Source organism: Brachycentrus maculatus, unplaced genomic scaffold (genome assembly GCF_059751285.1).
Source record: "Brachycentrus maculatus isolate JH-2025_06_01 unplaced genomic scaffold, ASM5975128v1 h1tg000226l, whole genome shotgun sequence".
NCBI lineage: Eukaryota > Metazoa > Arthropoda > Insecta > Trichoptera > Brachycentridae > Brachycentrus > Brachycentrus maculatus.
This window is the reverse complement of record NW_028280977.1, coordinates 447917-474506: the sequence shown is the minus strand read 5'-3', so window position 1 is coordinate 474506 and position 26590 is coordinate 447917. Positions and strand designations below refer to the sequence as shown.

The 26590-nt window shown below is 31.7% G+C and overlaps 1 protein-coding gene across 7 annotated transcripts in view; it reads left to right on the top strand.

Annotated features, from left to right (window-relative positions):
- Tomosyn (syntaxin-binding protein tomosyn) overlaps positions 1 to 19091 on the top strand; it is a 369171-nt gene extending 350080 nt beyond the window's left edge. For 4 of the 7 annotated variants that reach the window (XM_088264424.1, XM_088264420.1, XM_088264426.1 and 1 more), the window contains 10 exons: positions 1696 to 1812; positions 2128 to 2250; positions 4085 to 4194; positions 5289 to 5312; positions 9637 to 9877; positions 11573 to 11681; positions 14553 to 14645; positions 15561 to 15656; positions 16246 to 16370; positions 16870 to 19091. In XM_088264424.1, the coding sequence (XP_088120550.1) occupies positions 1696 to 1812; positions 2128 to 2250; positions 4085 to 4194; positions 5289 to 5312; positions 9637 to 9877; positions 11573 to 11681; positions 14553 to 14645; positions 15561 to 15656; positions 16246 to 16370; positions 16870 to 17132 (1301 nt within the window). In that variant the 3' untranslated portion in view covers positions 17133 to 19091. The remainder of the gene's footprint in view (positions 1 to 1695; positions 1813 to 2127; positions 2251 to 4084; positions 4195 to 5288; positions 5313 to 9636; positions 9878 to 11572; positions 11682 to 14552; positions 14646 to 15560; positions 15657 to 16245; positions 16371 to 16869) is intronic. The other 3 variants (XM_088264422.1, XM_088264423.1, XM_088264425.1) reach the window with 3 other exon arrangements.
- The last annotated feature ends 7499 nt before the right edge of the window (positions 19092 to 26590 follow it).

Below are 26590 nucleotides of genomic sequence, written 5' to 3'. Positions count from 1 at the left end.
CAAAAATGCAAAAAAACGTACTATAAAAACAATGTCCCTTACTGTGTTTTGAATTTGGACAGCCGATTTGACCTTTGTATAACCATGGTTTGGATTTTTCATTAATTTTTATGAATATTTTTTACTTTCCAATATTTTAGACTAGACATGGAGAATTCTGTAGATACAATTATTACACCTATATAGTTTTTTTTTAAAATATCTTTATCTCTTTTTTGGATTTCCCTTATCTAATCTTCTATATTTTCCGTATCAAGAAGTATTTTTCAAAACATATAAATTTACTTATTATTTTTTACTCTATGATCTGTAAATGCATTGGCAATGTAAATTGAGTAGTTCTTTTTACATTCCTTTTGCTCTTTTTAAATTTCTTCTCTAAATTAAATTACTTTTTCTTTATATTGGCCAAACCATAAAAAACCCCGATTTTTTTAAATGTTGTATAATTTTATGCTATCCTAAACATTCCCCAAATTTATTACAAGTATCACAAATACAACTTAATATAAGACACGATCTACCTTTGTGCGCGGTGGTTAGCATGTTTGGCTACCATGAAGTGCCCACGGATTATATTCCTCACTTATCAAAATGAAAAGTACTGAATTTTCTGGAGAACTTTCACACTGAAATATAGACTGATATTCATATAATTTACAATTAAGACAACACCGTGTTATTATAGTGCAATGCCCTATATACCATTGAATGCTAATCATTACCAACCAACAATATACATGCTCATTTGGTTGTGTCTTGTTCTTCTAACCTTTATCTGTAACCAATGGTGCATAAAGCACTGCATTTCATCTATATGGTGTTTCCTTTATTGTTAGATATATTAAGGTAAGTTATTCAGTCCTGTAATTAAGGTACTAATCCAGAGTATTGTTAAATAAATATTGGATTGAAAAAACATGATACCCAAACGCTCCAACCATTGTACCACAAAGGCAGATAAACTACACTTTGTCGCGTACCCGTCTTAATCATATATTTTGGTACTCATTTTTTCTACTGAATTCATCGTAATCTAGAAAATCTTTAGATTTATAAAAATAATAATATGACCAAATAATATGACATGCTAGTTGTATCCAAAGTGCACTTGTAATACATCAAACCAATAGATGTAATAAACTTCACACAGTTTAATTCATGTATTCATCTCATGTTAATGCTACCAAAGCTTATTAAATCAATGAAAAGCTTGCATTAATATTACATACACAATCACAATCTGCATCAATCATTACATTCATGCAAAGCTTCACTTTTTACATCTCATGTAACATGGTTGCGGGGGTGGCTGAAATGGTTACTGAGTACCCAAAATGCTCCTTATGACCATACCAGCTGCCACCGTGCCCAGAAATATTACATAAGATGTATATATATTATCAAAAAATAAACAAAAATACTTCATGCATGTGATGCTTTGATTTGTGATTTTATTGTACCAAATTAATGTGTGAATACTCAAATATCATTACGCCTTGTGACAACAATGAAGTACATTTTAGTCTGGTACAATTTACTCATAAATTGAAACCGAGATCATTGAATATAATGTTGTATTGGATGTTGAATAGTTGTTTGGTAGCTTATATATCCCAATTTGTATAACTTTGTATCCAGGCACCAGAATAATCTGAAAATTGTTATGTTTCATATCCATTACTGGCCGCGTAGATAAATTGGATAGCTCATTTTCAAGATCGCGATCCAGCAGTATGTCGAGCCTCGAAAATATATCTACAGAAGCTGTTCAGTGCTTAGCATTTGCCGATAGTTATACTAAGAAATCAGGTAATATATGAACTTATACACTGTATAGTAATCCCATAGTATTCGCGGATAACAGAGTTTTTCAATATTGTTTACATGATGGGCAATTATTTTAAGAAATTTGTTTTCAAATATTTACAAAATGTCTAAAGATGTTGTTAAAACAAAAAAAATACCATAATGTCCCAATATGGTGAGGAAGATTACATAATTTTATCTTTGGAATGAATGTGTGTCAAATTTAATGTTTGAATTTCAATCGCAAGGTCTATATTTTTTTAACCAAGCACATTTCAAATATCATATTAGATGTATACCAAAGAATTTATGTTCTAGATCCTTCAGCACTATTGCCTACCCTCTGGGTGGGCACTAGTCTCGGCTCTGTCCTTACCGTGATGATCAACCTTCCTGAACCTGATGTGAGGCACACACAGCCTGTGGTTGTCTCAATATTAGGTGAGATTCTACATAATACCTTAATATAAGCTTTTCCTTAATTAAAACACTCTCCTTATCACCTATTGTTTACTTTGTGTAATACAGTAGAGTCTCAATTATCCAACCTAAACTAGCCACAACAAGGTCGGATAAGCGAAAATATCGAATGACATGGAAATTGATAAAAACGACATTGAAAATGTGTTCATTTTATTTGCGCATCGAAAACTTTTCAAATATGTACATGTAACATAATTGAAAGCAACAAACTAAAACATCAAAATGCACTTACAGTAAAGTAAAAAAACATGTTTTACAGTATGCACATACTCACATATGTACATGCATACGTGCAGACGGGTAAAGGATAGGGGCATTGCCCCAGTAGATCGGATAACTCAAAAGGTCTGATAACCGAGACTCTACTGTACCACTTTTATAAACACTTATTTGTGACTACCGGTTTCACAAAGTGAACAATGGATGATAAGGAGAGAGTTTAATTACCATTCCACAAAGTTATCAATGCTTTTAATATACAAAATATTTTCCTTAATTCATAACTCACATTTTTCAAGCGTGTGCTTGAACGCAGGAATCTATTTTGTTTTATAGGAAAACCTCGTTTATTCCTGATAAATCAATAAATTTTCCAGCAAAAGCACACTATTTACCACTTCAATTTCGATTTATCGTAAATAACAATTAGAAAATATTTAAAATCATAGAAAAATTACTTCTTCGGGAATGCAATTATGCGAAATAGTTGAAGCTTTGTATTGACTGTAGACTCGTAAGAACGAATAAGATTTATGTCATTTTGTTTAAGGCAAAGTAATTACAATTACATACAAGTTGAAAAAACTACTGATAAACTAGTTTCACGGACAAATGAGTAATTTTTTTTATCACTTTTTTAAATAAATAAAAATATTTTACCGCTCCAAGTAGTGCATATGGTACTGCATGGCATTGACTCAGTGTTACCTTGTTTATTAAAATGTGAAAGAAAGGTTATCAGTCCTGTGTACTTGTACTACCCCAGGGATATATGAAATAAATAATATGGTGAAAACCCCTTATATTTATCTTTGCTCTCCTGAGAATCAAGCCAGGGCTTTCAATATGGTACCCAAATGCGCGAATTACCAAATACAGAGGGTGACAAGTATACAAAGAGTGTTAACAAATTAAGAATTATTTCTAGCTTTGAAAAAAAAATTTGTTTGATCTTAAATTTAAAATTGAAGAACTTTTATTTGTTATTACATATAAAATTTACACAACCCTTTATTCTAACTATTTTTTAGTAGAGATGAAACATTTATCTTTTTTATGTGAACGAAGATGGAAGTCTAAGCATCCCGAGACTAATGACCTGGTATTTGGCTGGCTTAAGTGACCACTTTCACCTATGTTCAATTGGAGTAAGCTGTAGATACTTTACGAATTTCTCAACTGATGGCGCCACAATCAGCATACTTCCAAATCTTTTGATTAACTACCCACATGTGAGGGGAGACTTTTTCCCATATATACAAGTTTGAAAAATTAATCCAATATGAATGTTCAATAATGGGCAAAATGATGAATGTTATACAGCCAAATGTCATGTCATGAGTCCTGGGATGCCCAGACATCCATCTTCTTTCAGATATAAATGACAGGTGTTTCATTTTATCTTGAGACACCTATAATATTAATATATCGTCCATAGGGTGAATAATCCATTATCTGTTAAATATTTTTTTTAAATGTAAGTATTTAATACTGTGCAATATTTACCGTATACTGTTTTTAATATTTATATTATTATAATTTTGTTTATTCAAATCATGTTGGTTTTTTTCAGGTGGCCCAATATTTAGGTTAAAAGGGTCAATTCTAACAATGTCCTTTTTAGACTGCAATGGTGCACTTATTCCCTATGCTTACGAACCCTGGAGAGATGAAAATAAAGAGGTACATATACATCCATACCTAATTTTCATTATTATCAATTCTTAATTTTTATGTAAAAACAAAATTAAAGTCTTCTGTTCTGTCCTAGCATAAATACTTCTTCATTATTCACAAAATACTATTATCACTTCTCTTCTTCCTTCAACTATCTTTTGTATTTCAAATTCACTATATTGACAACGTCTTCTAGGTTTTTAAAGAAAATGTAGATGAATGAACTACATTTATCTCCTGGATGCATGTAATTTTTTTTTTAATTCGGTTCCATTTGATTTCTCATTTAGAAAAACTGATAAATAGTGTTTGTACCTATAAAAAAGAACAAGAAAAAAATTGAAAAGTAATTTTCACGTATTTTACATATCTCAACAAACACAGCATCTTTTTATACCAAGGGAATGTGGAAGTGTGGAGATTAACAAAGCTTATGATCTAGCATCTAGATCTACTTAATTGATCACTCATTAAAATATATAACATCCACCATTGTGTCCATTATTGATCATCTGTATTGGCACAGTTTTCAGAAGTTGTATAATTTCAGAGAATTAGTACAACAATATACAAATTCAAGAATTGCGGCAATATGGAAGTTCAAAAATGGGAAAATGTTAAACCTTGTTTAAAATGATCACTTAGTAAGCCAGGTCATAAACCCTGTGAATGACCACACTTCCATATTGTCTTTGTATAAAAAGATTCTTTGTGTCTTTTGAGACATCTAATAAATCTTGTTGTATCACCCTCGTGGGTTAAATCCTGTGCTCGAATATAATCAAATAAAAAATATATACATCCAATCTTACATTATCATTTATCAATTTTTCTTGAAGAGAAAAAATAGTTATGTTACAAAGACTTAAGTTGGCTAAAGTATATCCAATTCCATTATTTGTGTCCAAAATGATTTGATAAACTCACTGTGATGCTTACCACATATTAATTAGGGAGAGGACAAGATGGCTACTAGACTAAGACATAATCCATTTTTAGTTTACACTTGACACTTACTAGTTAGTTGTTTTGCCCTACTTAAATATGAATTGAACATTGTGGCTCTAAATGGATTATAAACGCTTTCCGACCTGGGACAGCGTTGGGCATTGGTCCTCCATAGGGTAAGTTGTAAGTGCTTTTAGAGGTGCATTTCAATGTTTCAATAAAGATGTGAATGTTTTTAACGGCAACTGCTATATTATTTATTCTGTATAATGTTTCTAAAATGATTCATCCTGCAAGTTTTTAAGCATACGTTATAAATGCACGCCATGTCTGTACATAACTGTATGTACTTCACCTTATCCTCTATCCACTATTCATATAACATTGAGGGAATTAACCACATCTCAACAACACAATCAGAATACTAACGAATAAGGAGTTAAAATATTCATTTACTACTCGGTAAAATTACATGGGAAAATCTTTACACTTTGATTTGTAAGCGAGAATACATGAAGTATCGCTTTCTATAAATTTTATGAGTGTATATTATTAAAAAAAATCGCAACACACTTCTGTCATATTAACATTCTTAATATCTTTAAAAAGAACACATTTTCAGCTTCATTTAAGCCAAATATTTTCAAAATCGATTGAAAGTACTTTCAGTAGCTATAAAATGATATTCATAAATTCTTGTCTTTTTTATTGTATCTTTTGCTTTTAGTACAAAAGCTTTCATAGATTTGTATTAAAAATAGTTGTAATATTTTATAAATTTAGAAAATAGTGTAGGTGCGTTATGTAACATACTCATAAATACTAACAGTCAACCTATCTTTTTATGCTGCTGTTTTTTGTAAAAGAAAAATAAATGCATATATTTCATTCAATTTCACACATTATTTCATTAAACAATATGTTTAATCTTAATTATTAATCAATTCATAACAAAAGGGTGGCCTCTAATGATATTCTAATAATTTACATAGTTATATGTACATAACATAATATCGGCCTATAAACACACCAAAGACTAATTTCTCTTTGAGATTGCACTCTTTTTCACCAATTCTGGAGTTGGCATTTTGTTTGAGCACATTTTTTGATTATTTCTTTTGTGAAGCACTGCACCCAATTTATATACAATAAAATATTTCTCTTACTTCAAACTTGCTTCGCTTCTTTCCTTCTGACTTTCAACATCTTATTTCTTCTAATTACAAGAATATCTCCTACATACTATTCTTTTACTATGTGAACTCGATGTTAAGTAAACTGTGTGATATATTTCCCGGTGTCGCTTTAGAATGTGTTCTGGGTGTTTCAATGTTTTGATTGTGTTTATGGAAACTATTCTTCTTCATGCCAGATCTACTACTAGTTTTGATGTATTTTTTCGTTTGTGGTGTTTAGAATCAGAACTGAGAGCTTCCTTCGGGTTATAGATTTTTGTTGTGTTTTAGTGTGACTTATTGTTAATTGGCTGTCTATAATCTGACGGGAATTTGTTCTATTCTAAATATTTACAAACTTGCAAGTCGGAAATGATGTAAATATTAAGTTAAATGTTATTGGTTATACATAGCATATCCAAAATACCTTCTACAACAATTTTTAATAATAGTGGTGAATTTCCATTTGAATATATTCGAAACTGGGTCGTCTTTGCCCAATAAACTAACCCAACCAAACTTTACCTTACCCAACCTAACCAACAGGTAAGTAATTCAAATCTTGAACGGCACTTGCAAACAAATTGTTTCCGTGTCAATAGTTATGCTTTAAATGCCTTATTTTGGATTATAGCATTATTTTATTCTAGATCAAGTGACTCTTATATATTAGAAGTTTGGGACTTACGCAAGCTAGTACAAGTACGGGTATGCAACCCCGAGTGCCCTAACTATTGTTACTATTCTCTTTTTCCTGTCTTATAATACCAACTATTACTCCATCATTTCCTTTTATATATAGCAGTAATATCCTTCGCCCTGAACTCCTTCACACAAGTCACCTGTCATATCCTATCAAACATATTCTACTCCTTTATCTATGCATCAGTAGTACAAAACTGAATACCCTACCCTGATATAATATCAATTGACTTGACCGCGTTAATTTGATGCTTTGTACCCTATGAACCACTCGGGTGTGCATAGGAGTTAGAGGAATATGCTAAAATGCCAAGATACGACCCAGATTCGAACAAACAGCTGTATTTCTTACATTACTTAAACATTTCAAAAATATGTGTCATCAAACATATATATATATATATGTATTGTGTGCCGCTAGTCAGAATCCTCTTTACAAACTTCTTCCTCCTTTCTACCATTTTGTTTGTAATATGATTTGTGACTTTCACCACTATTATAATACTTGTGTTTTAGATCTAGGTGTGAATGTTTCATACTAAATTGTTAACATGTTTCGTGTGTCAAATTAATTGTGCATGCAACAAGATATGCATTCACAAAGAATGAATTATCTGATAACTCAAATAATCTACTTCAAATAAATGTTTTACTGTGTGTTTTCTTTGTTGAGTGTTTTAAAAACATAGTTTTTTTTTGAAAAAACAGGTATTATAATTTTTCCCGTTACCTTAATATGACTTTTTTATTGTAATTAACCCGAATACTTGTAAATTCATGATGTAAATGAAATCAAATTTTACTCATGCCATTTTCAGAGGAACCAAATACTTTAATATGTTTATTCAAAAAACTTATCCGGATTTTTCACGGTGAAACCAGTTTTTACATAAATTATAGACAATGAGAACAGTCATAAAATGATCACTTAAGCTAGCTGATGCGTCATAGTGAGCCCTGTAAATGTCCATATTCCTTTCATATGAAAGGATACTCCATACCTGTGGAGACATCTATGGAGGGAAGATTATGTTATAGGCGAGTGACCATTATATTTTCACACGCATACTTGGTTGTCTTCACATATCGCTCACTCCTTTCAAGAACGTCATAAATAAAAAATCGTCAATTTTCAGTTAAGCGTGTTTTCGTAATGCCCAGAAAATGTACTATATCCCAGCTAAAACGGTATATTTTTAACTTAATATTTACCCGCTACAGGGCAGAAAGTGTTGTTTTTGCATTTTTTGCAAGAAAAGGTATTGTTTAATTATTTTTTTAAATATACTCAAAATTTTTCAAATGGAGAAAAAACCTTCAGGTTTTACCTTAAAAGATCTGTTGCACAGTAAAAAGTTCAATAAGTGGCTTGATATTTATTTTTAATACATTGTATTATATTTTTAAATTTTAAAAACGTTCTCCCGAAAAATAAAGTTTTTTGATTTATGACGTTCTTGAAAGGAGTGAGCGATATGTCACAAACTTATAATGATGATTGAATAAAATCAAATTTATAAAATTGTGTCCTTGATGGATTGAATCATCAAATGAGAAAGAGAGATAAAGTTATTTATAGGTATATACAGGGCTTTTTTCAAGCAAAAAAGATCCCGGAACTCACTTATAAACTCCCGGAACTCACTAAAAAAATATATTCAAATATCATTTAAATATTCATTACAATACCATATTTTATCACTTTGACGTATTATATAAATATAGATTGTAATTACATAAGCACAAACATTTTATCCTCTAATTAATTTTGAAAATTCAAAAAAAATATATCCATGAAAAAAGGTGCCAGAATGCCGTTCCACCGCATTGCATGGACAATAAAGCCCTGGGTATACACAACTATATATATATATATATATATATACACATCAGCAAGCGGTTCTCTGGATTTCTTGGTGTTGCTTGTAGTCAGATAAAAGTAAACACAATACAAGAATGTTGAAATGACAATTCTTTGTTGCAATGAAAGATGGCAATCGGTTAGTTAATTTCTCTATACATCAATGTCAGGCATTTTTTTTATTTATTTACCATTTTAAAGTATTTGGTGATATCGTTTAGCTGCAATCATGATCAATCTGTTTGTAAATATTACGCTTCATAGAATCATAGGATACCTTAAAAGAGTATTTTTTTAAAAATCTTGTACTATGTTGCTTAGAGTAAAAATGAATATTTATAATGGGGTGACATATCACTATTTTGCATATTTTTTAAAGAGATTCAGAAATTTCACAAATAAAGTATGAGTATTAAATACTTTAGTGGTTTATTTTATTAAAATAAAAGAAAAACAATTTTATAGAATGAAATAAGAGAATTTACTCATGCAAAAAAATATCATCAACTTAATCGTCTTTTACAAAATGCTTATGGTTTATTTTGTAATTTAAATAAATATACATTTTATACAATTTTATATTTATTTGTATTTTTTTATCAATGTTTTCCAATGAAGAATCAATATTTACCAATGAATAGCGACAATTATAATGTTTTTATGAAGTAATAAAGTAAATAAACTTATTTATTTTATCTCCAAGCCTGTTTCCCATATTCAGCCATTCGTTATGACACCTTTCTTAATTTTCGACCACTTCAGGGCCGTGAAAAGCGGGACCGCACTCCCACCAAACAACAGAGCAGCGGCAGCGGGACCAGCAGTCGCATGAGCCCGACCCCGGGGGGCAGTGACGCAGGGCTGTGCAGCGACCGTCAGTTCGTGGTCATTGCCTCGGAGAAGCAAGCCCGGGTGGTAGCCCTGCCCAGTCAAAACTGTGTCTACAGGCAGCAACTCGTCGATACTGACTTTGTGGTCAAAGCCGAAATTGTCAGCATGAAAGGTACAGATGTGGGGTTTATTTCAAAACTCAACTATACTCAACTGAAAATGTTAAAAATTCTTCAATTGTTTTTTTTTATTATTATTTTATGTCCGCCTCTGTAGTGTAATGGTCAGCACGCTCGGCTATCGTACTGGAGGTCCCGGGTTCGATTCCCAGAGGGGGTCAAATAAATATAAGGGATTTTTTCACTCCAATATTTATTCAATATTACCCTGGACTGGTGCCTGAAGCGGAGGGCTGATCACCTTTCCTTCATGTGTCAACTAACAATCAAGATAACACTGCGTTTATATGATGCAGTGCCCTATGCACCATCGGGTGCGGATGAGGGTTAGAAGAAGAAATTTTTGTGTTTTTATTATTGACACAAATATTTCAATTTCATACTATTTCTGTGAGCCTATGTGGCTCATTATTAGAAATAGGTATCAAATTGTGGTAGAGTGGGTTCGAACCGAGAAACTCTGACTTAAGAGTCCGCGATACTAATCACGGGACCACAACCCAGCACGCGGGTTTTATGTAATTGTAAGTTATATTACAAATTGCTGTAAAATGTATCATTAATGAATTTAACTAGCTAACTGAATATCCCATACCCCACTATGAATTTCATGTTTTCTTCAAATTGAAAATACATTGGCAACTCTTTGTATTTTCTTGATTATTATTCCAAGCACAACAATTTTATGACATTTCATCAAAACAAATAGTTTAAAAAAAAATTATCTGAGCTTTGTTAAAAATGCAGTTTAGCATTAGGAATTAAATCCCATATTTTTTTTAAATATTGTTATCGCAAGAATGCTTGCTCTATTTTTTGTCTATGTTTTTAAATGTTAGGGTACTTACTCAGTTATTCTCTTGGTGCTTTAAAATTTTTTTTAATCACTTTGCTATTATTCTTTTTAACATTCTTATATATATATAATTATCAAATTAAGATAAGAACGCTCGGTTACTTATACTTTTAATAAAGATTGGATTGTATATATTTATATATATATATATATATATATATATATATATATATATATATATATATATATATATATATATATATATATATGTTTATAAATTTACAAACATAGGAAACGTTTTAAATAAAAAGAAAAGTTTAAAAAAAAAACTGCACTAAAAAAAATAAATGTATCTGAGTCATTTTAATAGCAATTTTAACAAAACTCGAATAAAAGTACATTACATTAAATTCCATGATTGAAAAGTTTAAAACATTCACAGAGATGTGATACGGCTTTCCGTTTTGTTGAATTTTTTATTTTCGAGACCTCTACAAAAAAGGATATTGATGACAACCAAATGGGAAACGACAAACTAAAGCGCTTTAAATAATTTGTCAGGATACATTAGAAGGAAGGGGATGGTTATAAGCTTATCAAAAAAAGTAGTTTATTACTTTTTTTAATGAATAACCCGCAAAGCCTTTATTTTTAGATGCTCGTCTGCAGGTAGGATATTAAGGATAGGGAAGGTAAATGTGAAAAACACATCACAAACACCCAGCCCAATTGATAATAAATCTTTCTTGAATTTACTTTGCAATTGGCGGGAATCTAACCTGCGACGCTAGTTTTGCAGTCGAGCGTCTACCCAACTATGCCTTTATATATATAATTTTTTTATTTTTTTATTTACCAAATCATAAATAATGTTGATTGTCTTTTTTTTCAGACAGTGTATGCTTAGTGTGCTATTTTTCATCCGGGCACCTGTTTGCCTACAGCCTTCCTTCCCTGAGGCCTCTCATAGACATCAACTTCCTCCCTCTGTCAGAACTCAGGTATTACACGTGTGGAGTGAAGTACGGGGGATACACATGCTTGCTCTTCAACACTTCCAGGGGAACTCGAGAATCCCGAGCCGTGCCGCTCATTCCCCCCTACCTCATACTTTACCCCCCTTGTGTTAGTGAAATCTATTAGTCGGTGGCATGGAATTTCCTTGACATGGTGGAGGATTTCAAAATTAACTTTTAACATTTCTACTGACCGACGCTGCATTCCTTTGTTTTAAAAATCATTTGTCATTTGTGACAATCAAAAATTGTGAAATCATTTGTCATAGTCCATATTTTATATTTTCAGATCGAAGCTTTTGTAATTTAAATTCACTCATTTAAATTTTTTTAATTGACTGTTTTTCAGTTTTTAATATTTATTTAATAAAGCAATACATGATCAATTGAAAAGTCATGATAGGCATGCGCTACGTTACTAAAATATCACTTTGCTTTGATAAAAACGGTTAGTTTAATTTGAATTTGCTGATCATTTACCTATTACTAGATACATATATGGAAATGAGCGATCGGCGTGTCTGGAATATTGTCAGCGGTACAAGATTACCTCACGCAAAGTTTACTTGGCATCCAAAATTTAAGCATATCACCAATTGCAGGCAATTTCAGCTTTATTTTTTCACAGCAAAATCACTAATGAATAAAAAAAATATTTCTCCATAAATGTACGCTAAAATCTAGCATACGAAATGAGCAAGTAACCTGAGCATCTATTCTTCACTGTTGTCAATATTTTTGTTTAATTTGTGTCGTAAGTTTTGTGAAGCAAATAAGTGGAATTAAAAAATGGCTTTATTACTGCTGCAAACTTACATGCAGTGCTTTGTGGATTTGGGGTTATACATTATATACCTGAAAATATGATAATTTTTAATATTTTTTAAGACATAATGAAAGGAGACTGCTTTTCTAATTAAGATATCACTGGTAGATATTCATTTTTTTAATAAGGGAGATAAGATGGAATAAATAAGTTTGTGACGTAATAAGTTTTTTAACTTCAATAACATAAAATTGCAAATTTTACAACCCTTTTTACTGCGTCCTTACTGTAACCATGGAATTATTACACCCTGGTGACAAATTTTGAACTGCAAGTGTGAAATTGACGCCTGTGGCAACTTTTGTACAATTGTATTAATGGCATTGCTACCAACTTTTTAAACTAAAATGTTTTATTTCAACTGCAGAATTTTGTAAATGAAATGAATCATTTAGTCTATTTTAAATCTGATATTTCTTCAGAGTGAAAATAGCCCGATTATAACAATCATCATTACTTATATGGATTCTTATTTGCTCCACAATAATAGTATGTACTGGATAAAAAGTAAATTTCATTTCACGTAATTATGCACAGTGGAAACCTGGTGTGTATATATATATATATATATATATATATATATATATATATATATATATATATATATATATATATATATATATATATATATATATATATATATATATATATATATATATATATATATATATATATATATATATATATATATATATATATATATTATCCATTCTAGATCCTTGGATTTCTTTCCTCTTATGAGACATTATTCAGTCATTCCAGACTGCATTTTTTGTCCCGCGCGAGTCATATTCCAAACAAATATTTCACGTCTACACAGGACATTGTGATATTGGAATTATATTAAGATAGATGTAGGTATATTGAAGTAGATACCACTGTATACTTTCAGTTAGCAATGCTGTTTAACAAAATTTTTATATGGAATAAAGATTCTCACTCTTGTGGATATAAGATTATGTGAAATGAATTTTACACCTGAATATTTGCACCTATTAAAAATAAAATGCATTCATATGCCTCTAATAAAATGTGAATTGCACCCTGGTAATCGATTTACTGTGATATTATTTTCTTGTAAAATGATACTTTGTACGATATTTTCATTTTAGTCCATGCCTTTACGTGGTGCATGAGTAATCATTATACAAGAAAATAACAAATATAAGTGTACATTACTACATGACTATCAAAAATATGTTTTTTAATACTACGCAAGGAATGTTGGTAATTTGTTCTGCTTGTGTTTATTAGAAAATGTATTTTTGTTAGGTCCTAACTGTGTATTCTAAAATGGAAACATATCATTCGTTGATCGAGCTCATTTTTTCCTTGAAATTATATACCGTTTATTTTGTTTCTTCAACCTTATTCCTAGACTATATACTCGAAAAGTCTGAAATGTTTCCATACTGTAGAAGCAAGAATTTCCTTTTCTTACTAATAAATGATCACCCTTTCGCTAAATTGTTTAGAAAGAGAGCACCCTATCGGCTGATTTTAATTTTTGTTTTAATTATTTAGTGAAAACTTATTTTCATTATTATTCTTAAGCAAGTATTGAATAAGGAATCAATTGCATTGCCAAACGTTAATTTTCTCATCATATATATTTCAAAATGCATATTTGAACATTTTTGTCATTTTCAATTGAACGTTATACAACGTTATTTACAAATGAAACATTTTATTATGTATTTTTATGTAAATAGTATACTTTGAATTTTTCATGAACCAATCTAACATGGTAAATCACGCTGTTACTCAAAACACCTTTTGCACCCAAGAAACATTGAAACACATTGTCATACAGTAACACTGAACACACGTTGGAGATACTACAAGCGCAGAAGTACCGTACTCGGTACTAAACGGTATTCAATGTAGCCTTAAGAATAAACCTAGTGACAGTTGGCAAGACCGCTCTCTTTCTTGAAATAATAAGCTTCCCCTGCCCAGTACCTACAATGTCCCATGCTACTAATGTTCTGTGGTAAACGGCCCGAATGTATGGTTTGTGCGGTGTGTAGCTTCCAGACACAGTGCAACAAACAGGGAGGGATTGTAGATCCAATGCTATCCATTTGGGGACAACAACTCATAGTTAACGAGGATACTGACCAGTAAGTTCCTAACTACTAATCCTAGGCACACGGCACTCAATGCCATTGTTTATCACCTTCCCAACTTTGTTCATTTAACAACCAATTTGTATTAGGATATCAAACTATTTTCATTAGTGCCATTCGCTCTTTTTAACCGAGTTTTATGAAATCGGCTGGTTTGGATGATTATAATGAAAATGGTTTGAAATCGTCATTGAATACCCTTTAATCCTAGAAATGTTGTTTTTACCTAAATTTACTAATATTTTGTGTTAAGACGTTGAGTTCTCCATATTTATTTAGGTGTTTTAAAAATGTCTCTACTACTTACATTACATGGCATACTTTTACAATTTCATGGATAATTATTATGTTCTTTAACTTCTTTGCACGATATTTAATTTTGGATCCTTGAAAATGACAATAGAATAATCATGTTCGCTTTTCTTCTTTTTTCTACTTAATTCAACCAATTGGATGTTAATTATTATTATTCTAAAATACAATTGCACCTAAATATTTTGGCTTTTCACAAATGCACCATGTTACATTTTCAATGTTTCTCTGCAAGTCAAAGCTGGGTGTCAACATTAGTATGAAATCTTTGGAGCAAACTTATATTCTAGCATAAAGATATTTTTTCCTTTAAATCATTCCTATTTTTGTAGTCGATTATATCGGTAAGTAAAATACAGAATAAAACTGTCTTCATATCTTTACAGTTTATTTTATTAAAAATGAATTACAAATCTTTGATTTACCACTAATTTTAAATTATAAATATATTTAAATTTTACTATAGAGATATAATTTTAATAATTTTCCTTTTTTAATAATCAAAAACAGTTTGCTATTTTTGTAGTTTTGTTCTTTTTGGTAATATGATGATTTACAGTCTTATAGTTTTATAAAATGTTGATGAAATGGTTTCAGGATTGCAAGAACATTTTGCTTTAGTAATAGAGGACATGGTTTGTACCTTTCATCTCCCAGTGAAGTACAGAAATTCACCATTGATATTGAATTTTGGTAAGCTCTTCTCTTTGTTGTATTTTTCCATAATCATTAATCACACTTTGTGAAATGCAGGTATTGAATCGACAGCATTTGGTTTACATTAACAATATCTATCTTTAGATAGATAAACGCCTCTCTTTTTTGTTCCGATTGATTTCCAAATATATCATAAATTCTTTTATAGTCATTAAAAATATGAATAATTGAAAAAAAAAACATTTATGTTTTTTTCATAAATTATAAATGAGCTCTCTGTATAAATTTATTTCTCTACTGTTACCATATTCACTCTGGTATGGAAAATGTGATTTTTCTAAAATTTTACCTCATGCTTTTTTTCCAATTTCTAAAATCATTATACGCTCGAAAATGTGAAAGATATATATTTTTTATGCTACGTTCTATTTCCAAATGGTAGATTTATATGCCTTGGTAATATTGTATGCCAATTTAGAAATAAAGTTTTGCTTAAGATAACATAAATGCAATTTTGTTTATGTTTGCAAAGTTAGTCATACTGACATGGTTAAAAAAATCATATTTTGTGGCCCAAACATGTAGATACATACTTGAATGTGTCTTATTTACTATTTCATTACAGTCATGCTGTAAATGAGATGATGGGGGAGCTATTTCTTCCTCACGACATGCCGGAACCACCAAAAGAGAGTTTCTTCCGGGGATTGTTTGGTGGTGGAGCGAGACCTCTGGACAGAGAAGAATTATGTGAGTTTTCATCCATCAAATAAATGCAGTATTATTTTAAACAAATTAAACATGATCAATCTTACACTGATTGTGCTAAATCTTTTGTTACCTGACAACATAAGCAATTAGCGATACATGTTGATAAATACATACATGAGTATGATTATTAAACAATATTTGACTTCTACATGATTAATAATTAAATGATTTAATTAATCTCATAATAATTCTTCACAAACATCATCTTTTCTCTTACGTAGGTACAGCTGAGTACAGAAATTCATTTAATAATAAAATTATACATTGTAACCTGAGGTAATACAATAATAACCTCAGAGGATGATACACAATACAAAACAGGTACAAATTATCAGTGTTCAAATTACACAAGTTTGTATGGGTAGCAACCCCGAGCTCCCTATATTTCCTTTCCTTTATAGCAGTCATGTCTTGGAATTGTGAACGGACTCACCCTTTCACTTGAATAAAATTAAATCGATACGTTTATTATTTACAGTCGGAGAAGGTAGCGGAAAACCTCTGAGAACAGTAGCCAAACACATCCCCGGCCCCACAGCCAACGTGGAGGCCCTCAACACGCGCGCATCTACGGCCGCCTCGGAGATCTCCCGCGCGCACCTCATGGTGCTGGAGAGAGGAGAGAAGCTCAGCCAGCTGGAGGACCGTGCCGAGAGAATGTCCAGCAACGCCCAGGAGTTCGGCTCCACAGCCCACCAGCTCATGCTCAAGTACAAGGACAAGAAGTGGTATCAGCTGTGAAGCGCGCATCCTTGGAAAGGACCTATTCTACTCGCGACGGCGTACGTACTATGAGCTTCGTGGCGATCCCCGGATCAACCGCTCCCTGGCGTTTACAGTCTCGGATAATCCGCGTGCGAAGACATCTCCGATTACCAATTTTATATGAAATACCTTTCTACATGCAGTTTTGTCTTTCTAAACTACTCGTGAATAATGATTTACTAGCTAATTAATGTGATAAGTCTCTATCTGCATATATAATAAACATTTCACTCGGAGTGGAAGTATCGATTGGCAGATTCCTCTATCGCGACAATTACAATTTTTGCCAAGAATGTATTTTGATGTTTATCAATTTTGTTGCGTTGTAAGTTAATAAATATAGCGCCCCTAGATTTTTGTTAAACTTTAGAGATAACTATCAAAGTATATCCTTATCTTATAAAAATAGCTTTGTGAAGATCATACCTATGTTATGAGCTACTTTTCCAGCAAATATATTCACATGTATATGAGAAATAAATAATTTACTTTATAGTTTTGGGCTGTTTTATGTTTTGTAACATAAATACTCCCTAGTCATATATTTCTCGTCATCTGTATCTATTTTAGATCCAAATATAATATTATACCTCTGATTAAAATTACTATAAAAAAAACTAGGTCATAAAAGGATACATTATTTTACTTTTTTTATTATTAACATGTGACACGGGTACTTCAAATGTTTATATCCGTCAATTTTTTTGTGCCTTTACATTTTACGATTTTTTTTTCTCTTTGTTTTTTTTTACAATTCTTAATAAATTATTATACTACTATTTATTGTTGATACGTAAATATGTAGAAAATAATATTGTATATGTACATTTTTAAGTAAACTTCCTTCTTTATAAAAAAAAATCCTTATTTATAATAAAAATCCTTATTTTGTCTAAAGAATTATGCATACCAGCTATTTGAGTTAAAAATAAATGTTTTTATTAAATTGGACAAACCTTTTTTTTAATGTTGAAGAAAAGGAAGATGGGAATAAAAAAAATCTTGTTCGAGAGTTATGTTGTTGAATTTTAAATGTTATGAATTTTAAAGAATGTATTTTATTGGAATTTTTCTTTACATATATTTACGTATATTTATATATAATAATAATTAATAAAAACCTTTCTGTGATGTTAAGAATGTAGAGACAATAGAAATAGTTTTAAATATAAAATTTTACCACATGAGGTTTGCCATCATTATTGTGCTATAAGATTAATAAAAGTAATATTAGAGCATCATTCAAGAGAAAATCAATGTAATCTTTATGATGTTGAATAATAAAAATGTTGTATGTAATTTCTTTGGGGAATAAACCCTCTGCTGACATGCATTATTTGTCAAGTAAACTCCATTATTTATACTTATATTACATCATTAGTCAGGCCATGGTGGTTTAGAAATATGTATTGAATCTTATCACTTTGGATTATCAGTAATCAGTAGCAATCAGTAGTAATCCCGAGTGGATATATTCTGAATGTGACAGTGCATGTTTTGTGTTAAAAAGAACTTCCTTTTATTTTACTGAGTATGAATATTAGCTGTTCATATTTATCTTGATGTAATATTCTATTTTTAAGATACATGCAATTGCAAGCGAAATCGTAGAGTGAAAAAAGAATACAGGCATAGTTCACATCTCTTAATTATTGTAGCAGATTCCTCTTATATATAATACATGTATTAAAGAAATATAACTTTATTGTACCTTAAACATCCAATTATTTCTTTGGCTGCTTCATTTGATACCACTACATGTAAATAAAATATCGTCAAAATAAAAGTTTAGTTGAATTTCATTCATTTTGGTTCAGCCATGTTATTGTTAATTAATGTTAATGGTACCCCCTTTGAGTGGGACAAATTCTTATGACTTTTCCCTGAGTATTGTGTTTTTTTTTTTATAAATATTAAATTTAGCAAATCTATTTACATACAAAGTCATTATTCTTAGTTGTGCTCTGTGATACATATTATGATTTATTTATATACCTTGTATTATTAATTATTTTACTAATATTCATCGCAGAATGATGCATCAATAATGATTCATTGCTTGTATATTTACCCTTTGAATATAAATTAATGAAACTCCCGAAGCCATTTGCTTGTCTTTTGAAAAAAGTTGCCTTTTATCTCTTTTCGTGCCAAAGTGTGAATAAATATATTTTTCTTGTTCTGAAGCTTAAAAAGTTTTCAAAACTAAACAAATGCTTAGAAATTTTATTACAACTAATTTAGTTGAATAAATGGTAGACCATATAAAGTTTTTCGCGCATCTTTTTAAGAGTACATTATAATCACAGCTTCTTAAAACTGGCTAGGAAATTGCTTGCTTTCTTTTCTTCAGACAACATCTTTTCTAAAATTGTGTATCCCAAAACTTAATCCTTTTTCTGATTTCAAATAAATAAATAATTCTTTTATTACCTTTACTTTAACATATGTGTAGATTGTTTTTCCTGTCCGATCAGGTATACCCGATGTGTTTGTAAGCTTCTATACTACTATGGGTACGTATTGGTCAAAGAAGTGACATTAATTTAAAACGTCTTCCTAGTTATTTGATATATTACTAACGTTGCGTACTTCAAATTATTGTTACCGTTTGGCCAAATTACCTAGTTGTACATTACGGATTTTATGCAATGATATTTAAAGTTTATTTTTTTGTAAATACAATTGTTGCTTCAATAATGAAATTTTATAATATTAGAAAGATAAATAATATGCATAGAAATTTCCACTTGTTACCAATGTGGTTTAATTAAGAATTTTTATAAAAAAGAAGTCAATAATAATATTAATGTATAAAGAACATGTTGAATAATAAATATTAATAATTGGTTCTATTATATTATATGTTTATTTGAGAACTGTGTTATAAAAGAGCATTGTACTATTATGTTTATGGGACGTACTTAGTCTTGGGACTAAATTCCCGCCATTCTTAGTCTACCAAGTACTTAACTCTTCTTATGACCTTTCCGGTTTAGTACCTACCGCTATTCACACCGATAGACATCGGTAGATTATGGTTTTCAAGGGAAGTTAACATTTAATGAAGATTTTATGAGAAAATGGTATTTTTATAGAAAAATAAATAATGTGTTGTTACCATGGATTGATCAGCAGTCATTACAATTTTCTAATGCACAATAACAAATAGATAAATGGTAACCTACTTTTATTAAATGTTTAAGACATGTATACATTGTAAATAAGATTGAAATTATTACCAGAGTATATTAAACTTATGCTCATGTTTTATGTTCATTTAGAAACAAAATAGATGTTATAATATACATGCATATGTATTCAGAATATTATATGGAAGTAAAAAATAAAGCATTCTCCCTTGTTTTCTTTATAAATCACCCGTCCTACTTATTTGTGCGTTGAAAGACTTTCTTTACTCTAGTCATAAACTCGTAAATAAGTATTGTAATCACCTTTTCAACGTTTACCGTAGATTTTAAAAAATCTGCAAACTTATTCTTCTTAAGTATTGATAAAATATTATATTTAATTGGATTATGTTTTCAAATACACTGACATTATGAATTTCAAAATAATGTTACAACCCAATACGTTTCTCGAATTGCATTGATTCTACAATCATACAAATAACTTTTTTGTGTGAATTTAAAATTAACTTTGTTCACTTATTGCAAAAACAAATTACCGAGGAAAGAAAAAGAAAAAATCCAAATACCTACCATATGTGTGCTAACCAAAAAAAACAATTGCTGCTTTACCTCATTTTTGCGACTTATATTTTTTTAAGCAACTTAGATGTTGTTTGTTATGCGGATGATGCTGTTGTATTCGCTGAGACTGAGGGGGCCCGGCAACTACTCTTGCACGCATTCCATCTTATTAGTCAAAAATACAACATGACTATATCAGCTACAAAGACTAAGAGCGTGATGTTCTCTCGGATCCCAGTGGGATGTAGCGTGACTGTGAATGGGGTCTTAGTAAAAAAGGTGAAAAAAAATCATATATTTAGTAAACGCAATACATTATTCATTATTTAAACTATACGACACATCCTGGCATAGATTCGCAAAGCACAAATCCAGCATGTCAGGATTATATAATTTGTCAAACTTTCTGCAAAAGAAATCAAAGAACTTTAAAAAATTCAATTGAACTCGATGTTGCTACATTAATTTATCAACTCCCCCCTCATCCTTTATTTCCTATCTACTCAAAAATGTTTTTAAAAAATAGAGGCATAATGGGTTATTCCCTTTTCAACACATTTATCTTTTTTTTTTCAAGGCAAGTATCCTTTCTGAAAATGACTAGTTTAAAGAAAGCGATTTTTAATCAAATATATATTTTTATCATATATTTAACTAACTAACTAACTAACCATCACGCCGCTTCCCCGCAGGGGTAGGCAGAGAGAATCGAACGCCACACCACTCTGTCTTTGCAAACATTCTTTGCCTCTTCTACATTCATGCATCTCCTCATACATACCCGACGATTATTACGACTCCTGACCCGGCCGCTTTCAAGTATTTGACATACCTGATTGTGCCAAGTTTTCCTCGGTCGTCCTCTGCTTCTTTTTCCAACTACATTTGCTCCATAAATTTGTTTAACCGTTCTTTCTTCACTCATACGCTCCACATGTCCAAACCATCTCAACACACCTTTCTTAATTTTATCGATAATGCTTATCTCAGCCTTACATTTTTTCCTTATTTCATCATTCGAACATCTATCAAACATCGTTTTGCCACACATTCGTCTGAGGGATCGCATTTCGACTGCATTCAGTCTGCTTTCATCCTTCTTTTGCCAACTCCATGCTTCGCTTCCATACATAAGGGTTGGAACCAGAACTCCATTGTGTACTGCCAGTTTAGCTTCCGCTGATAGATTTTTATTTGCTAAAACTGATTTTAGTGCACCATTCACTCTGTTCCCAGCATTCACTCTCCTTTCTATGTCATTATCAATCTTTCCATCCCTAGAAAACATACTACCCAAATATATGAAATCATCTACCTGTTCCAAAATCTCCCCATTTACCAATATTTCACACTCAGATCAGATCTATACATTCATCTCTTTCAAAAACCATGATTTTGGATTTGCTAACATTCATCAATAAATCACTTTCCTTGCACACATTATACACTTTTGTCACCAACGTTTGCAGGTCTTCTTTGCTATCGGCAAGAAGAACAGCGTCGTCAGCATATAAAAGGCAACAAACGGTCAAATTATTCATTCTTGCTCCAATATTTAAACCTTTCAGCTCTTTCATGCAGTTATCCATGTATAGATTAAACAGCCAAGGCGACATTACACATCCCTGTTTTACACCTTTAGAGATGTCAAACCAGGATGAAAAAGAGCCATTTACCCTAATGCATGCAGTGCTATCCTCGTACAAGGATGCAATGCCTTGGATGAGTTTACTGCTTACTCCATACTCAGATAACACCTTCCATAACTTCATTCTATCAACTCGGTCATACGCTTTTTGCAAATCCACAAATGCGCAGAAAAGCTTTTGGTTCTTTCCCAAAAACTTTTCTGTTATATCGCGCAAGGCAAAAATTTGATCCGTACATCCTCTCCCATTCATAAATCCACTCTGAACATCCCACACTTTATCCTTAGTTATGGTTCTTACCCTTTCTATGAGGATTCGTCCATACATTTTACCAACAGCACTCAATAGACTGATTGCTCTATAGTTTCCACATTCCACCCTAGATCCTTTTCCCTTGTAAAGAGGCATTATAACTGCCCTTCTCCAATCGACGGGAGTATAATTTTCCTCTAGACACCGGTTAAAGAGCCTATGTAACCACGTGAGAACTATTTTGCCACCATTCTTGATGTATTCTGCAGCAAAATTATCGAATCCTACAGCTTTTCCATTTTTTAGGGACTTTGAGGCATTCACAATTTCTTCCATACCTATCTCTCCTGAATCATCATCCACACATATTCGAGGAAGTGTATTTACGACACACATGCTGTTATTATTAGTTGCATGCGTTTCATACACCTCCTCGAAGTACTCTTTCCATCTCTCTTTTATATCTTTTTCATTCGTCACCATTTTTCCGTCTTTCGCTGCAATCGATTTCATACATCCATTCACGTTTAGATTTCGGGAGTTTTTGACTTCTTTCCAGAATATTTTTATATTTTCTTGGAAATTTTTTGTCATTTTTACTCCTTCTTCCTTTTTCAACATACGTTTTCGTTCACTCACCGCATGCTTAACTTTCATTTTACATTCCTTGTACACTTCTTTAACCGATTCATACTCAGTGGAGTTTTTATTTTTTACTGCTATACAATCTAACCACGCATTCTTCTTCTCTTTCACTATTTTTTTAACATCGTCATCCCACCATGCATCGCCTTTTTTCCTTCCTTGCACCGCTATACCACACACTACCTTTGCAGATTCGCACACACTTTCTTTTAAATGTTTCCACATGTCATTTATACCTAGATTCTTTCTATCCTCCGCGATCAACCTACTGCATACGTCTTTTACAAATTTACCCTTTATGTCGTCATTCTGCAGTTTTTCTACTTTGACTCTAGAGGGAGCCGCCACCTTGTTTGTTTTGGCCCTCCATCCTTGAAACAGAATCACTCTTGAAACCACCAAAAAGTGATCTGTTTCCATTTCGGCCCCCCTAAACACCCTTGTATCTACTGTGGCGGATTTCAATCTAGAGTCAATGACGACATAATCGATAATGGACCTTTCATTTCGCCTCTCCCAAGTATATTGATGGATTCCCTTGTGTGCAAAAAAAGTATTTGACACAAAGAGATTCCATTCCAGGCATACCTCTAACAACCTCTTACCATTATCGTTTACTCTTGCATCCCCATACATACCAAGCGATAGTTCAAACCCTTCTCTTCTTGTTCCAACCCACCCATTTAAATCACCAGCCAGAATTACCTTTTCATTATTCATTTTTCCATTCATCACATTCATTACGTTCAACCAGAACTCATCCTTCTCAGATTCGGTGTCGGAGTTGCCGGGAGCATAACCTATCAGCACAAGTAGTCTTGTCAATCCGACTTTGAATCTGATAAACATGAGTCTCGCGTTTATAAACACATATCCTTTCATACATTCTACCATCCTGGGTGACAGAAACGCGGCGACGCCCTGACACGCTCTATCTGACTCGGGGAGTCCAGACCAGAGGACCAGCGAGCCGTCGTGCTCCATCGATCCATTTCCTTTCTTCCAGCTTTCAGTCACACATAGTAAATCTAAGCACTTACTCTTCCTCACATCACATAGTTCATTCATTTTTCCATCCATACGTCCTCTGATATTCCATGTCGCAATTCTACACTCTTGCGTTGTTCTCTTCTTTGCGCCCCCGCGGGAAGAGCGGCTGACTGGATTGCGAGTCTCAGCGCGGCCATTGAAAAGCATCTTCCCGCTACTCACTGTTCTATACTACATACATATTTTAGTTAAACTAGTACAGACTACAAAATACATCACACTTACTCTTAAACCTTACACTTACTTTAAAAATAAAAATAAATTTAAACTTAAAAATAAAAACAAAACGTTTATGGGCTCACTAAAGTTCACTAAAATACAAAATATTGTCTTTACAAGGCTGCGTCTGGAGCGGGAGAGAGATCCGGTGACAGATTGTTACGCCTTCCTCACGATCGTCTTGGGTTAGAGGAGGGCCAAGATGTTGGACCGGATGCCTCCCTGAGCGATGGTCATGCTGGATAGCATCGTGTTGAGCTCCACGTCGTTTAGTATGGCCAAGTTCCACTTTCCAGATTAACGCAGTTAAAACGGGTCTTCCTATTATCGTCTTTTGCCGCCCTTCCGTAACCCGATAGTTTGTTTTTTTTTTTTTTTTTAATTTTTGCATTTTTTTGTTTTTACTTTCTCTTTTGCTATAGCTGGCGTGCGAATGAAGATATTTAAAATTGCCGTTTTATTTCATAAGAAAGGTCTTACGTACGGCGTATGGTGTTCTAGGGTTCTTATTGTTTCACTGGTGACATATTTATCACCGAGACGGGTAAGGGATGAAATGGTCACTTGCACTTATATTTATATATTTATACCGGATTAAATCAAAATGGATGATTTTTTTTCGCATACTGTTTGGTCTCGCGAACAACAAGGCAAGTGTACCAGTTTCTTTTTAAAAGTTTATTGATTTTATTTTAATAGGTACCTATTATAATTACTTTTTCATTGGCTTATATTCTATTTGTATAACAATAAGGCTGTATTTTGAGAATAGCCCCTAAATTGTTTATATTACTTTTATAATTTTCAAACCTCAAATTGATATGGTGTAAACTTGATCGTTGATTATATGAAAGCATGGTGATTAGTCCTGCACTTCAGATTTTTGGATCTAGGAGTGAAATATATTTTGAACACCGATAATATAAGTGAAAGATTTCAGGGTGATGGGCATTACTGATATATGGGAAAGAAAATAGAGGAGGACTAGCAGACTAATTCTTGATTAATCACTTTTAATTAACCCTAAATTACAGAACCTTCGTTAAATTTACGACGGATATCCAATCTGTGGGAAACACTAAGGAAACACATGTAAAGAATGTAATGACAACTACCATGTGTCTTAATTTTTTAACGATATTTTATGTTTGTATTTTACATTAAGTTCTCAAAAAATAAATTGTACTTATTTTTAATTGTTTTTAGTAATTTTTTTTAAAAAGGTGTTTTTTCTATCTTCATACATTTTATGATAGTCCCGTATTAAGGTACATTGAAACAAGTCCCATGGTCTAGGGTTAAGTAGAGAATAATTAAAATTGCTGCAATGGATAGGGATAATAATACTCTCTTGCATATAAAAGCTTGTGTTATGAACTAGAGTCTCTTGAGGTATAAGTTTTTCATTTCTCATTAAATTAGAATAAATTTCTTTCAAATAGAATTGAAGCTATAAAAAAATACCACCGTTCTTTTCCATACCAAGATATTCCTAGCAAAAACTTTATTAAAAAGTTCTGTAATGATTGATTAAATGAAACTAATTACTATCATACTAATACGTCAACTTTATCAGGCTGGATTTAAATATTGAATTTCAAATTCCTAGATTAAATGTACAAATGTAGATATCAATATGTGAATGTAAATATTTGATAAAAAGTAAAGCAGCCAAACTTATTTATGATTATTTTGAAAACGGTTTTTTATTCAATACATAAAAAAACACATATTATATAAAATCAAAAACACATTTCTGTGACTAGAATCATTCTGCAAGGAAAAAACTGAGTTTTATATCTTAAATTAGGAATTATTATACATCCTACCCCGGTTTTGTAAATCGACATTGTCATTCACATTCCCAGCGCGATAATTCTTGTAGTCGTGTACCTTTCTATAAAAT